The sequence below is a fragment of the Echinops telfairi genome, unplaced genomic scaffold (genome assembly GCF_000313985.2).
Source record: "Echinops telfairi isolate 266 unplaced genomic scaffold, ASM31398v2 ScPeMD7_12;HRSCAF=54, whole genome shotgun sequence".
Classification (NCBI taxonomy): domain Eukaryota; kingdom Metazoa; phylum Chordata; class Mammalia; order Afrosoricida; family Tenrecidae; genus Echinops; species Echinops telfairi.
Genome location: NW_022103909.1, coordinates 230687 through 245666, shown reverse-complemented (window position 1 = coordinate 245666; position 14980 = coordinate 230687). Strand labels below are relative to the sequence as shown.

General features: G+C 63.0%; 1 protein-coding gene across 5 annotated transcripts in view; it reads left to right on the top strand.

Annotated features, from left to right (window-relative positions):
- Positions 1 to 14862, top strand: part of TNS2 (tensin 2) — a 17282-nt gene extending 2420 nt beyond the window's left edge. Inside the window, exons 1-30 of one of the 5 annotated variants that reach the window (XM_045287286.1) lie at positions 151 to 1751; positions 2432 to 2692; positions 4503 to 4611; positions 4916 to 4953; positions 5733 to 5771; positions 6121 to 6159; positions 6307 to 6356; positions 6529 to 6700; positions 7125 to 7175; positions 7446 to 7568; positions 7654 to 7718; positions 8117 to 8200; positions 8613 to 8725; positions 8815 to 8875; positions 9110 to 9185; positions 9415 to 9544; positions 9628 to 9693; positions 9780 to 9893; positions 10033 to 11253; positions 11346 to 11496; positions 11605 to 12173; positions 12275 to 12364; positions 12628 to 12753; positions 12868 to 12960; positions 13071 to 13148; positions 13260 to 13337; positions 13737 to 13905; positions 13997 to 14065; positions 14179 to 14208; positions 14320 to 14666. In XM_045287286.1, the coding sequence (XP_045143221.1) occupies positions 1680 to 1751; positions 2432 to 2692; positions 4503 to 4611; positions 4916 to 4953; positions 5733 to 5771; positions 6121 to 6159; positions 6307 to 6356; positions 6529 to 6700; positions 7125 to 7175; positions 7446 to 7568; positions 7654 to 7718; positions 8117 to 8200; positions 8613 to 8725; positions 8815 to 8875; positions 9110 to 9185; positions 9415 to 9544; positions 9628 to 9693; positions 9780 to 9893; positions 10033 to 11253; positions 11346 to 11496; positions 11605 to 12173; positions 12275 to 12364; positions 12628 to 12753; positions 12868 to 12960; positions 13071 to 13148; positions 13260 to 13337; positions 13737 to 13905; positions 13997 to 14065; positions 14179 to 14208; positions 14320 to 14458 (4476 nt within the window). In that variant the 5' untranslated portion in view covers positions 151 to 1679 and the 3' untranslated portion in view covers positions 14459 to 14666. Of the gene's footprint in view, positions 1 to 150; positions 1752 to 2246; positions 2693 to 2814; positions 3236 to 4502; positions 4612 to 4915; positions 4954 to 5732; positions 5772 to 6120; positions 6160 to 6306; positions 6357 to 6528; positions 6701 to 7124; positions 7176 to 7445; positions 7569 to 7653; positions 7719 to 8116; positions 8201 to 8612; positions 8726 to 8814; positions 8876 to 9109; positions 9186 to 9414; positions 9545 to 9627; positions 9694 to 9779; positions 9894 to 10032; positions 11254 to 11345; positions 11497 to 11604; positions 12174 to 12274; positions 12365 to 12627; positions 12754 to 12867; positions 12961 to 13070; positions 13149 to 13259; positions 13338 to 13736; positions 13906 to 13996; positions 14066 to 14178; positions 14209 to 14319 lie in introns of those variants that run through there. The other 4 variants (XM_045287287.1, XM_045287289.1, XM_045287285.1 and 1 more) reach the window with 4 other exon arrangements.
- The last annotated feature ends 118 nt before the right edge of the window (positions 14863 to 14980 follow it).

Here is a 14980-nt window from a genome sequence, read left to right as displayed (position 1 = left end):
TCTGGGAGCAGCCGGAGGCCAGAGCAGGGACTGACCAGAGGCGGGTCACCATCCCGGCGGCCCGGGCACACTCTGCCTCTCCCGCCACGCATCTGCGCACACGCGCTTTCCCCAGCGCGGTGGCGCACGTTGCCTCCTAGTCTAAGGTCCGGCACCTGGGCAGGAACTGGGAGCAGCTGCGCTCAGGCCTCTGCGAGACTGTGTGATAGATAGCCCTTTCTGTTTCTGTTAGGCATCTTGAGAAATTGAGGCAGAAAGCAAGCACTCTCGGGCCTGAGCCGACTTTCCAGCCCCACTTCACGCGTTTGCAACCTTCTTCTACACTCCATTCTCCAGATCCCTTGGCCACACCCATAGACCCTGTCTTCCCTCCCTCCTTTCCCTGGGCCTCACCACTCCTCAGCGGGGCCCAGGCTCCCAGCCTCTCATCCAACCACAGCTATTCCAGGAAGGGGAGTGTGTGTGGGTGGAAGGGGGTTTCTCCAAACACACCCACTGCTTCTGAGTGAGAGGGGGGCCAGGCTGGGGGAGCTGCTGGCCGCAGGCTCTGGAATGTTCCAGGCAGGAGCAAAGTGAGGGTCCCAGGAGTCTGGCTGTACCTTCCCTGCCCTTTCCCAGCTTTGTTTTTCCCCTGGGACACCTAGCGCCCAGCCCCCACTTTTCTGTCCCCCATCTCTTTCCCTCAGGTGCTCCCAGGGGTCAGGGGAGGCAGGAGAGGTGGGCATTCCAAGCCATGTCAGCCCTAGCCCAGGTCACCCAGCACAGGGGTTCTTGAGAAGAGTCTTCGGCCAGCAGCAACTGCTAGGACCTTGCTGGGCTGGGAATGGAGTGTCTCAGGAGACCGGTGAGGGTCTAAAGATGTTTTGGAACCTGTCCCAGGTGAAGGGCACTCGCTGCTCAGCCCACTGTAAGCAGCAGGAATAGACAGAATCCAGATCCTGGGGTCTGGGTGCAGAGGAAAGCCTCCCCACATGGTGCCCCTTCTCCTCCAAGAAGGGTTGAAGACTGGACCAGGCCAGGCCCAGTCGCCTATACTGGCCAGGGGCCTGGAATGTCCTGGGAGCCAGCCAGGGCTGGGAGGGTGGGGGTCAGGTGCCGGGCCAATGCCCCTCTCCAGTTACAAGCTGGGGACCCAGGCCTTGCTATACCCACTGAGCAAGGGCCCCCCCAGGGACAGACTTCTGGCCAGGAGACTAGAGCTTCAAGGGACAAGCCTCTGGCTAGGCTTCTAGGCAGGACCCCAGAAATGTCCTGGGTGGGTGGGCTCCCAGTCTGGGGCTGGCTCATCTCAGAGACCACAGAGCTGAAGCAGCCAGATGGGCACATTCGTGGCAGGGACCTGTGGGAATTGCCAAAGCTGAGGGCGTTGGGAGTTGCCTGACCTCTGGGACATTCAATAAATACCATGCAAATGTGGGGGTAGGAGAGTGCTCTGTGTGACACTTTTTCACCTTCTTTCCAAAAAGACAGCTCCTGCCGGTCTAGAAGCTGGTCTAGAAGCTGCTGCCCATCGCTTGGGGCTGATGACCCCCAGACCATTAACCCCTTATGTTTGGGGGAAGGTTACTTACCCCCTTCCCAAGGCCTCATCCACTGCCCCCACCCTCCCCTGACTCCTAGGACAGGAAGTTGGCTGTGTTCCCAGGAGGGAGGCAGGAGGCCCATAAGGGGGGTGGAGTATGTGTTGGGAGGGGGGCTGCCTGTCCAGTCCTCAGGTCCTGGGCCGCTGCTGTGGAAGGAGAGCCATGAAGGTAATTCTCATGTTTGAGAGGTACAGAGGGGGGCAGGCTCAGCCTGGGGTGTGGAGGCTGGGCCCTGGGGTGGAAAGTCTCCAAAGCAGAGCTCACAGGACAGGGTAGGGTGCTGTCAGTGGGTCTGAAACAAAGCCAGGGGCAGGAGAATGGGAGCTGGGCCCCGAAGAATCAGATGAAGGGAGGTTGAACCCCGCCTGTGCTAGAGTGTGTGTGTGGCCTGGCAGTGTGTGTATGTGCAGGGCACACCTTCCTTTCCCTACTTCGTACCAGGGAAACCAAGGCAGGAGGCCGGCCCACTCTCAGGCTTGGGCTCCCAGACCCTCAGATCCCTGCACCCGGATGCTGGGCAGTCTGAAACAGTGGTTCCCAGCCCCTTCCCCCCACGGAAGTCCCCAAGGGCCTGACAGTCCAGGCTGAGAGACTAGCCAGGACACTGTGTCCCCACTGGTCCTTGAGCCCTAAATTCCCACCCCACCCCTGGGCCTGGCTCTCAGCACCCTGGGTCCCTGCAAACACCTGGCAGGGTGGAGCCCCTAGAGCAGTCTCTGGGGGCCCCCATAGCTCCAGGGCCAGGGGGCCCAGAGGATCCCAGACAGGAGGCTCCCAGCAGGGTAGATCCTGGGAATCTGATCTCCTGGCCTCCCCCACATCCTCCCCCACCCAACTTCCTGGAGCAGCGACCTGCCCCCTTCCCGCCCGCACTCCCCTCCACTTCCAGGGCTGGGCCTCTCCTCACACCAGCCAGACAGCCTCCCCTCCGCCCAGGGGAAGCGGCTGCCTCCGCCTGGCCGCTTCCAGGAAGCCCCAGCCTGGCCCCAGCATTGTTCAGGCCTCTGGGCCAGCACCCGGGCCCACCAGCCACCATGAAGTCCAGCGGCCCCGTGGAGAGGCTGCTCAGAGCCCTGGGGAGGAGGGACAGCAGCCGGGCCACCAACAGGGTAGGAGTGCCCCCACCTGGTCAGAGGAGGGGTGGGGATGGGGGTGAGGGCAGAGTGGGGGCTGGATGCAGTCAGACCCTCTGCCAGTGTCAGCTCTCCTCAGGCTCTTTCTGCCCTGTGTGCCCTCCTCACTTTGCCCGTTTGGGGAGGCCGGGGCTTAGAGCAGATCCTGGCATCCGATTTGGCGTTGCTGTCACCTCCCTGCTCTAGTCTAGGCCAACCCTGGGGGTCCCCACCCCACCCCCAAGTCTGCACCCCAGGTGCTTCCTTGCAAGACCTTGCCCAGCACCATCCCTGAGCCCTAGAGCAGCCCAGGACATGGAGCGGGCCCTTCCCAGAGCGGGACCTTTGGGGGAAACGGGTGGGGGTAGTCCAGAAGAAAGAAGAGGCCAGGTATTAGGGTGCTTCGGAAACAGAACACCTGCTTTCCACCAACATCTGTGTCCCAGTGCAACGGGCTCCAAACCTCAAAGCCAAATCCACGGCCATCCAATGATCCCAACTCAGAGTGAGGCTCCAGGACAGGGTGGGGCTTCCAGAACTGTAAGTCTTTCCTGGAGCAGAAAGTCTCGTCTTGCTCCTGTGGAGCAACAGGTGGGTTCAAACCAAGGACCTGGCCGCTCACAGCTCAAGGCTTAACGCCACTGCACCACCAAGGCCCATAGAAGGGCCCTGCGTTGGATGTAACCCAGTTGCTCAGAGTGCTGCCTGGGTCCCTGGGCTAGGGGAGACCCCGTGAGTCTCTTTCTCCACTTCTCAGCCCGACCCCCAAAGCAGTATAGGACAGCATGAGATGATACTGGGGTGGGGGTGAAGGGCACAGGAGCTGGGACTCCAGAGGGGAGAAGGATGGGAGAGAGAGAGAGAAAGAGGAAGTGAGTTGTCCGTAGGGCAGTGCTTCTCAACCTTCCTAATGCTGTGTTGTGGTGACCTGCCCCCCCAACCAAAAAATCACTTTCATTGCTACTTCATAACTGTCATTTTGCTGCTGTTATGAATCGGGCGACCCCTGTGAAAGGGTTGTTCGACTTCCAAATGGGTGGGGACCCACAAGTTGAGAACTGCTGCCCTAGAGAAATCAGTGGGAGCAGCAGCCAGGGAGACACACAGACCTGGGCTGTGGGGACAGCAAAGCGTCTAGTCCCTGCTTCTCTGGGTGAGGGAGGGCTCCAAAGGACATCGGGGAGACCCTTTCCTCAGGGAGTGCCTGAATCCCTATGGAACATCCGTAAGAGACCGTATCCAGGGGCCACTCTCTGCCTCTCCTCCCAGCATACCCCTTACACAATTGCTGCTTGCCGCCTCAGCGCACAGAGAGTAAACATGTTGTTCTGACAGGAGGGGGGGCAAGGGAGGGCATGTCAGCTGCCTGGAGCTTGGGGACAACTGGAGCCAGGGGAGCAGAACTGCCCGAGGCCACTCAGGCTGAGTCAGTCATGCTACACAGGACATGTCTGGACCTCCCCAAGCCAGGGCACCCTCCCTGTGTCAGCACATGGCCCCCAAGGACATGCCATGCCAAAGCTACAAGCTACGTCAGAGCCTAAGTGACTCTTGGGAGAGAGTGACCTAGCAGCGTGATGCAATGGGTCAGATTCCAGGCACTGTGTAGGATCTAAGGCCCCTTCACTGCCTGGAAGCAGCTGTGGCCCGCAGGTCCTGATGGGGTCCAGGGTTTGAGAGCACCTTAGCACTCTACTGGGCCTTTGGGAGGAGGGACCCAGTGTGGGGTTAGCACTGCTGCCTAATCACTGAGGGAGATGAGCCCACTGGGAAGTGACATTTCTGTCTGTCTGCCCTCTACCCCCAGCCTAGGAAAGTAGAGCCTCATAGCTTCCGGGAGAAGGTTTTCCGCAAGAAGCCACCGGTCTGTGCTGTGTGTAAGGTGACCATTGATGGAACAGGCATCTCATGCCGAGGTGAGTGACTCCCAGACCCTCTGCCCAGTGCCCAGCGGGCACATTCACAGCACCTAAAATAGACTGGGCAAGTTGCCCCTGGGTACGGCAAGCTTGGCAGCCAAGGAACAGCAGCCCCCTTCCTCCCTCACCTGGCCTGCTCCCCACTGCCACCCTTTTCCCCTAAATTCTGCCCCTGCCACCACTCAGCCAGGGCAGTTCAGCTGGAGTCCTAAAGACCCAGGGGCTGGCTCCAGGGAGGCCCGGCCCTCTGCTGCCCAGCAGACTCCTGCTAACACCGACCTCTTCCTCCCTGCCCCTCCAGTCTGCAAGGTGGCCACACACAGAAGATGTGAAGGCAAGGTGAGTCGCTGGGCTCCACCTGGGATCCGTTCTCTGCTCACCCATGGGTGCGAGGGGATGCTGCACGGGGCCCTTTAAGAACCAGCCCACTCCACCCCCTGGCGGGTGGACAGCAAGACAGCGTTTGTCTTGGTGCAGTGCCCAGGCTGCAGCTGGCGAGAGAATGAGGGGGTGGGGGGAAGGAGGAGAAGGAAGGGTGGGGTGGGGGGGTGGGGGGGTGAGCAGGACTTCAGAGACTGGGCTGCCGGATGGGCAGTGCCTTCCCTCTGGGGAAGGATCCTAAGGATACCTGGGTGGGCCTTTTCCTGGGCCCTGGAAAAAGGCCGGGCAGAAGGTACAAGGCCGAGCTAGCACCCTCTGCCCACCGGGACTCAGGACAGCCCCTCCCTGAGGACTGTCCCTCTCTGAGGACTGTCCCTGGTCCTCCTGAGTGCATAGGGTCCCAGGGCCTTGGAGCTGGCTGGTGGGAGCCGCTGTGCCCAGGGGCGGGGTCTCACGGTGAAAGAGGCCAGTGTCCCTCCTGGCCACGGCCTGCCTGCGTGGCTCTCTGTAGCTCCTGCCCTGCAGCTGGATGAATGGGGGCCTGTGTGGGCAGGGGGCTAGAAGCCAAGAGCAACAAGTGGGGGCCCAGGGGTGGGGGAGACCAAGAGGCCAGAGGGGAGGCTCCCTTAAATAGAGGAGCCTCAGTTGGAGCCCATCCGCTGGCAGCCCCTCGACCTGCTTGCTGAAGCTGCAGGGTGGCCCCAAGAGCTCAGCCCCTCACTTGGGTCTCCCTCCAGGTGACTGCATCCTGTCAGGCCGCGCCGCCTGTGGAGCTGGTGAGTGGGCTCCGGGACCGGCCCGGGTGAGGGAGGCACAGCCCTGGCCTCGGGGGGTCCTGGAGAGGTTCCGGGAAGGCTACCCTGAACAGACTGCTGGAGGTTTCTGCCCGTCAGGCTGCCCGGTGGGGAAAAAGATGGCTGAGCCCGTTCTTCCACTGGTTCTGGGGCCCAGGGCTCCCCTCTCCTCCCTTCCCCTAACCACAGCTCTCCCTGGAAGGCTGACAAGTGTCTCCCCCACGGCCCCCGCCCCCCACCCTATCGCCATTCCCCACCCCAAACTGCCCACCAGCACAGACCTGTCTGCTGGCCACGCTAACGCCTCCCTTGCCTCTCCATCCCCCTCTAGCGGCGGAACACGGCCCCGGTCAGGCGCATAGAGCACCTGGTAAGGGGGGGTCGGGGCAGGGAACTTTGGGAGTAAGGACCGAGGTTTCTTCTGGGGACACAAGGGCATGGGGTTGTGGAGGTGGGAACCTGGTGTGGAGGGCGACCTGCCCGACGGGATGTCGAGACGAGGTTTCTCCCCTGCCAGGGATCGACCAAGTCCCTGACCCACTCTAGGCAACGGAGCACTCTGCCCAGGTACGTTGGGTGCCAGCCCCACACCGCACGGAGGGGCCCCCCACAGTGCTCCCCAGGCTCGGAGAACGAGGAAGTCTTCTGACCCCACCCACCCCAGGCCCCAACGGGCAGACCCCCCTGCATCTCACTAGTCGCCCACCTTGGGGCGTCCCACCCCTCTGTCCCCTCCCAGGAGCTTTAGTCTAGACCCGCTCATGGAGCGGCGCTGGGACTTGGACCTCACCTACGTGACCGAGCGGATCCTGGCCGCCGCCTTCCCGGCGCGGCCAGACGAGCAGCGACACCGGGGCCACTTGCGTGAGCTGGCCCACGTGCTGCAATCCAAGCACCGCGACAAATACCTGGTGAGAATAGGCGCCTACCGACATCAACCAATGGGAGGGCCAGAAGGCCCAAATGGGCGAGGCTGTTCACTGACGTCATGTAGGCCAGGCCACGAGGGGCGGAGCCTGAGGGGTGGGGCGCGATGGGGGCTCGGTAGAAGTCGGGCTCTCCAGCTATGTATCCTGCTGCCTGAGCTGGCGGCCCCCGTGTGTGTTTCATAGGCCCAGCCACCAGCCCCGCACACCGCTGTGCCTCGTGCCTGGGCTGCCTTCCTTTTAAACCGCAAACCCACTGCCCTCGAGTCGCTTCGGTATCCTGGCCACCCTCTAGACAGGGCTTTCAAAGACTAAATCTCTCCGGGAAACAGGCTGCCTCATCTTTCTCCCCCAGAGCGACCGGTGGGTTCGAATCCCCCATCTTGCTAAAACTCTCCTTTATTTGCAGCTCTTCAACCTTTCAGAGAAAAGAAATGACCTGACCCGCCTAAATCCCAAGGTAGGAGGGCAGACGCCTGCCTAGCGGCCTTTCGATGCAACGCCTGTCCCATCCCCAGAGGCCTGCCTGCACCCTGAAGGTCACGGCCACATGCCTCAAGCATTTTCCCAGAGACTCCCCCAAAGCATGCATGGTGGTCAGCCCCTTTCGGGGATAAGGAGAGTGCTGAGGCCAGCATGATAACGAGAGCCCCCCCTCCAGGCTCCTATGCCCCATCTCCCTACCTCCAAGACACTCACTGACAGATAGTCACCCCCTGGTACCCCGCAGGTCCAGGACTTCGGCTGGCCGGAGCTGCACGCCCCACCCCTGGACAAGCTTTGCTCCATCTGCAAGGCCATGGAGACCTGGCTCAGTGCAGATCCGCAGCACGTGGTCGTCCTGTACTGCAAGGTGGGTGGGACCTCAGGGTGTACAGGGCTGGGGAGCCTCAGCCTCTGGCGGCAGCAAGCCCTGCATTCCTGTCTCTGTCCCTCAGGGGAGCAAGGGCAAGCTCGGGGTCATCGTCTCTGCATACATGCACTACAGCAAGATCTCTGCCGGGTGAGGCCCTGCCCTCCAGCCATCCCTCCTCCAGCCAGCAACTACGTTCCTTCAAAACAAACTCACTGCCCCGATTTAATGCCAACCCACAGCGACCCTACAGGACAGGGTAGAAGTGCCCCTGTGGGGTTTCAAGGCAATACCTCTTTCCGGGAGTAGAAAGCCCCCTCAGAGAGGCCTTAAATGTGAACTTGACCTTCTCATTTGTTTTCTAACTGCCTTTCACCCACGCAAAGCTCAGGGGACAATTAATTGTCTGGAGTCCAGCCCCAGTAGGGTGATTGTATGTGGGGCTCAGTTCTCCCATCCACACCTCTCCAACCTTCCCTGGGGCTTAAGAATTGGAGGCCTGAATGGTGGCCAGCCCCTAACCTCCCAATCCATCGCGGTCTCCCCAGGGCGGACCAGGCTCTGGCTACACTCACCATGCGCAAGTTCTGTGAGGACAAGGTGGCTGCGGAGCTGCAGCCCTCCCAGCGCAGGTGAGCGGCCTGGGGCAGGGCAGATCACACCGGGATTCTCCCAGCATGCTTTCACCTAGAGCACCCCTGTCCCCCGTGAGAATTTAGAACAATCCAGGTGTCTGCCCTGGTGGACAAGCCGGCTAGGGGGCAGTACACACATGTGTGAAAGGAATACGGAATGCCCTTTGGGACAACCATCAATGCTGTGGAGAAGGTACAGGCTCAGGTGCGACCGTTGGCAGAGACTGGGGCCCAGAGCGCTCTAGGCCTAGGGCAGCTGGGTCTCCAGAGGCATTCAAGTTAGATACAAGGCAAGAAGGTGGGCGGGCAGTTCAGCGGTGAGCAGGCTGCCTGCCCCGTGGGCGCCGAGAGTGCTACGCTGCCACGGTGCACAGACCCCTGCAGCAGAAGGTGCTGATGCTCTCTGCAGGTACATCAACTACTTCAGTGGTCTGCTGTCCGGCTCCATCCGCATGAACAGCAGCCCGCTCTTCCTGCACTACGTGCTCGTGCCCATGCTGCCAGCCTTTGAACCCGGCATAGGTGAGTCTACCTGGGACGGGTTGGGGGAGTGGGGGGCACCATCCACCCGGCGCCCCACAGCACCAGGCATACTTCTCCCTGCCCGCCAGGCTTCCAGCCCTTCCTGAAGCTCTACCAGTCCATGCAGCTGGTCTACACATCCGGTGTCTAGTGAGTACCCCGCCCCTGCCCCCACGTGGCCCCGCCCACTCCCTTCCACCTGAGTTCCTGCCTCTGCAGCCTCCCTAGACACGCTGGCCGCCACTCCTGAACACTAGTGCCTACGTAGAGGCTGCTTCACAGATGGGGAGACTGAGGCCCAGGCAGCAGACCCAGAGAGAGAGGTCCCTGCCCTACTAGTGGTGCAGGGGGCCCAGTGATCCAGCCTGTCCCATCTCCCCGCAGCTGCATTTCAAGCCCTGGCCCACAGCAGGTTTGCATCAGCCTGGAACCAGCCCTGCTCCTCAAAGGCGATGTCATGGTGAGGAGAGTCCTGGGGGAGGTGGGTGGGGAGGATAGCTTTCTGTCAAGGGGTCAAGTCCGGGCAGGCTGGAGGGGGGAGGGGAGTTCCCTAGAGTGGTTGAAGTAGGGCAAAGCTGTGGCCAGACTGCCCCCCACCCCCCCCCAGGGTAGAGGCCCAAGAGGAGGCTTCAGTGAGCACGGGCACCTGACCGCATGGAACCCCACCCCCCACCCCACCCCGGAACTAGGTGACATGCTATCACAAGGGGGGCCGGGGGACAGACCGGACCCTTGTGTTCCGAGTCCAGTTCCACACCTGTACCATCCACGGACCACTGCTCACCTTCAGCAAGGACCAGCTGGACGAGGCCTGGAGAGGTACAGCAGGGACGGGGGACGGGGGAGCCCAGGGGCGGGGCCGGGGGCAAGGGGCGCGACTCCTTCCTGCCCACCTCCCGCAGATGAAAAGTTCCCCTTCCAAGCTTCGGTGGAGTTCGTGTTCTCCTCCAGCCCCGAGAAGATGAAAGGTAAGAAGGCGGCCACGGGCAGGGCCTGAGGGCTGTGGAGCCCCGCCCTCATCGCTGGGTGGTCACGCCGGGTGGTCTTGGCGCAGGCAGCACGCCGCGGAACGACCCCTGTGTCTCCGTGGATTACAACACTGCGGAGCCCGCAGTGCGCTGGGACTCCTACGAGAACTTCAACCTGCACCACGAGGACAGCGTGGATGGTGGGTGCTGAGAGGGGCCGCTTAGGGGTGGGGGTCGCACATCTTCCCAGCAAACTCCCTTCCCATGACGCCCCTGAGCACCTGGACAGAGGCGTCCTCCTCCCACGAACCATCTCTCCGCCTCTTGCTGCCCACTCAGGCTGCCTGACCCACACCCGAGGCCCCCTGGATGGTAGCCCCTATGCCCAGGTGCAGCGGGCCCCCCGGCCGGCACCCCCCGCCCCTACTCCGGACCCGCCGCCACCCCCCATGCTCTCCGTCAGCAGCGACTCCGGCCATTCGTCCACACTGACCACGGACCCCGCGGCAGAGTCCCCAGGCCGGCCGCCCCCGACGGCCGCAGAGCGGCAGGAGCTGGATCGCCTCTTGGGCGGCTGCGGCGTGGTGGGCGGCGCCCGGGGAGCGGGAGCTGGCCGTGAAACTGCCATCCTGGATGACGAGGAACGGCCCCCCTTAAGCCAGGGCCCCCCAGTGGGGATGTACGAGGGCCACAGGCCTGGCCTCAGCCGCCACTGCTCCTGCCGCCAGGGCTACCGGGAACCCTGCAGAGCCCCCAGCGGAGCTTACTACCGGCCAGAGGGAACCCTGGAGAGGCACCGGCTGGCCTGCGGGGGCTACGAAGGGGCCCCCCAGAGCTATGCAGAAGCCTCGGTGGAGAAGAGGCGGCTCTGCCGGTCACTGTCCGAGGGGCCATACCCATACCAACCTGAGCTGGGCAAGCCCACCAATGGCGACTTTGGCTATCGCGGCCCAGGCTACCGTGAGGTGGTGATCCTAGAGGACCCTGGGCTGCCGGCCCTGTGCCCATGCCCTGCCTGTGAAGAGAAGCTGGCACTGCCCACAGCGGCCCTGTATGGGCTACGACTGGAGAGGGAGGCTGGAGAGGGGTGGGTGGGTGAGACGGCCAAGCCTCTCCTGCAGCCGGTACGGCCAGCGCACCCTCTACCCCTGTTGGTACCTTCCTGTGGGCATCACCATGCCCCACTGCCTGACTACAGCTGCCTGAAGCCCCCCAAAGTGGGAGAGGAAGGCCACGAGAGCTGCTCCTATGCCCTGTGCCCTGAAGGCAGGTACGGGCGTCCAGGGTACCCTGCCCTGCTGGCCTACGGCTATGGAGGAGCGGTCCCCAGTTACTGCCCAGCATATGGCCGGGTGCCTCGCAACTGTGGGTCTCCAGACGACAGCAGAGGCTATTCCACCCCGGGGGCCCACTCCCCCTGTGCCGGCTCCATTTCCCCGGGAAGCCCGCCCTATCCACAGTCCAGGAAGCTGAGCTACGAGATCCCCGCTGAGGAAGGAGGGGGCAGGTATCCCCTGCCAGGACACCTGGCACCTGCTGCTGGCCCCTTGCCACCTACAGGTGAGGGCCAGTGGGTGGGGAGCTGGGAAAGAGGGGGGAAGTACAGAGGGCACTACTCCTGGCTCACAGCCTGGCCTCTGTCCCCCCTGCAGAGTCCCCTGAACCTGTCTCTTGGAGGGAGGGCCCCAGCGGACAGAGCACGCTCCCCCGGTCTCCCCGAAGCGCCCCATGCAGCGGCCCCGCAGAGCTGTCGGCTCCCTCCACCCCTTTGCACACCAGCAGCCCGGTCCAAGGCAAGGAAAGGTATGTGCGTGGAGGGGACAGAGGGCTCACTCAGCCCTTCCTTACTTGTGCAGTCAGGTACCAAAGGGCCAGGTGCTGCAGGCCTGCTGACCCCGTCCTCTCCTGCAGGTCGCCCACCTTGGGGCCCGCTCAGAGACTCAGTCCCCCCCTGGCCTCGCCCCCTGTGGCCCAGGAAGGCCCTGGAAAGTCTCCTGAGCTGACAGCGCAAAGTGGCCCTGAATCTCCGGCCCCCGGAACTTCCAGCCCAGCCTCTCCTCCCAGGTGCCCCAATGACTGGCCTCAGGAAAGAAGCCCAGGGGGCCACACAGAGAGTACCAGTCCACGGAGCCCAGTGCCCACCACACTGCCTGGCCTCCGCCATGCACCCTGGCAGGGCCCCCGAGGCCCCTCAGACAGCCCGGATGGGTCCCCTCTCACCCCTGTGCCTGCCCAGATGCCCTGGCTGATGGCCAGCCCAGAGCCACCTCAGAGCTCACCTACACCCGCCTTCCCCCTGGCCGCGACCTATGCCACCAATGGCCCTGCCCAGCCCCCACTTCCTGAGAAACGCCACCTGCCTGGGCCTGGGCCGCAGCCAGGGCCCTGGGGCCCAGATCGGACCTCGCCACCAGCCAGAAGCCCCAGTCACCACGTCACCTTCGCACCCCTGCTCCCAGATAACAGCCCCCACCTTCCAGGTATGAAGCCCCAGCAAGAGGGTGGGGCCACTTGGAGAAAACCTCCATCCAGGGGACTTGGGAGCCCTGGGCATGAACACAGCCTCTCTCCCCCGTCTCAGAGTCCTCTACACATGAGAGCCAAAGCAATGTCAAGTTTGTCCAGGACACATCCAAGTTCTGGTACAAGCCACATCTCTCCCGCGACCAAGGTGAGGTCCCAGCTGCCCAGCCCTCCCCAGTCTGCAGGTTGGAGGGGAAGCCCCTGGTGCCTGCCTTGGCTGGGCCTCCCCCTAGGCAGGATTCTGCGCTCAGCCTGAGGGATGTGGGCTGAATACCACCACTCCCAAGCTCTGCCCTCAAAGGCCCCAACACTACCACTGCCACGGCAAGAGAGGCCGGGGAGCTTGGTGAGGAGCGGGAGGGCATACTCGGTAGCTGTGAGCTGGATCTGACACCTTCCCACCCTCCCCAGCCATCGCCCTGCTGAAGGACAAGGAGCCGGGGGCCTTCCTGATCAGGGACAGCCATTCATTTCAAGGGGCTTATGGACTGGCCCTCAAGGTGGCCACACCTCCACCCAGTGCTCAGCCCTGGAAAGGTAAAGACGGGGGTGTGGAACTGATGGATCTCAGAGGGACGAGGAGTCGGGCATGCCACGCATCGGTAGGCAGAACAACAGGACCGGGCCTGACACTCCCCCGCTTCCTCCCAGGGGACCCCTTGGAACAGCTGGTCCGCCATTTCCTCATTGAGACTGGGCCTAAAGGGGTGAAGATCAAGGGCTGTCCCAGCGAGCCCCACTTTGGTGAGAGGCAGCTGGGGGAAGGCCACCTCTGGGTTGGTTTCAGGGGGAGGCTGTGGACTCTCCAGAGGGATCTGACCTCCCAGAGTGTTTGCCTCTCCCTCCTCCTGCAGGCAGCCTGTCCGCCCTGGTCTCCCAACACTCCATCTCCCCCATCTCCCTGCCCTGCTGCCTGCGCATTCCCAGCAAAGGTGGGTGCCCGTCACCTGGCCCTCATTCCCTCCACCATTGCCCTCAGCTCCCAGGCTTCCCTGGGGAATGGTGCCCCCTTCTGACCTCTTGGTTGGCCCTCATTCCCCCAGACCCTCTGGAAGAGACCCCCGAGACTCCCGTGCCCACCAACATGAGCACAGCGGCAGACCTCCTTCGTCAGGGTGCCGGTAGGTAGGGGCCTCCCTCCCTCCCTGTAGGGGCCTCCCTCCCTCCCTCCCCTCCCCAGGCATCAAAGGGGCATTGCAGGTACAGGGCATGGGCCGTGAGCCGCCTTGAGGTGGCTGGGCCCAGGAGGCATTGACCCATGGAGGAGGCAGCGGAGTAAGAGGTGGCTAGGGGCACCCTCAAGCTCCTCTCCTGGAGGGCTTACTGGAATGTGAGTTTCCAAGTCCCCTCCTGAGCTCCAGGTTCTCGAGCCAGGGTCTGCCCTAGTCCCTTTCAGCAGGTTACTGTGTGGCTCTGAGGTTGAGGAGGTCGAGGGTGGGAGGGGGTGGGGGGATGGGTTTGGGAAGCAGAGGACGATCCGGATCTGTCCCTCTGCAACCACTGCCCACCCGCCCCCGCAGCCTGCAGCGTGCTCTACCTGACCTCAGTGGAGACTGAGTCCCTGACGGGCCCCCAGGCCGTGGCCCGGGCCAGCTCAGCAGCTCTGAGCTGCAGTCCCCGGCCCATGCCAGCTGTGGTCCACTTCAAGGTCTCGGCCCAGGGCATTACACTGACAGACAACCAAAGGAAGTGAGTGGTGGCCAGGCACCCCCAGGGCGGGGTGGGTGCGGCCGGCTCTGGCCCTTGGGTTCCAGTGTGACCCCTCCCCTGCTCCTCGCAGGCTCTTCTTTCGCCGCCATTACCCAGTGTCCAGCATCACCTTCTCCAGCACCGACCCTCAGGACCGGAGGTGACCCTTCCCTCACATAGCCCCCCTGGCCCACAGGCCGAGTCCCCAGCCCCAGGTCCCCCTCCCCGCTGCTGGCCCTGGGCTATGCCTTCACAGCTCTCCTCCCCCTGCAGATGGACCAACCCTGACAGGACCACCTCCAAGTAAGCCGCCCCATGTGGCCCGCCTCCGCCCACCTGCCTGCCTGGAGCCCGTTCCGTGCCCTGGGGAGTCTCATGGAGGGCCCCCCCCAACCTGAGGCTGTGTCCCCCTAGGATCTTTGGTTTCGTGGCCAAGAAGCCGGGGAGCCCCTGGGAGAATGTGTGTCACCTCTTCGCAGAGCTTGACCCAGACCAGCCTGCAGGTGCCATCGTGACCTTCATCACCAAAGTCCTACTGGGCCAGAGGAAGTGAAGACGACCACTAGGGGCCCTCTTCCCCTCCCCCACCCCATCGCCTCACGCCCTCCAGCCCCCCCGCCCCCCGGGGTGGGCCCCAGCCTGGCACACTGCTCTTTCTCAACCCCAGCCTGCTAAGCCAAGTGGACAGCCGTGAGATGACCTTGCACGTGAGCAGATGTCAGAGGTGGGAGTGTGAGGGGGAGGAGCCATCGGCGGTGGAGTCCTGGTGGGGCCAAGGCAGCCCCAGCTGGACAAGAATGTCAACCTTGGAGGGGCCGGCCCTGCTTGCTCCACCCAGCTGCAGGTCTCAGGTGGTGGGAGAGGGGCGAGGCACCCCCTCCCCAGCAGAGGGACCACATGAAGAAGGGAACAAAGAGTCTATTTTTGTGTAATAATAAAGAATCTATATACATTTTAGTCAGCCTTAGTCATGCCTTGGTGTTTATTCTCTGGGAGGCCGATCCTGTGTCTCCTGGGACAGCCCAGACTTACACAGGGTCCCACCTCCGTCCTCCCTCGGCTGCCCCTCCAGCCA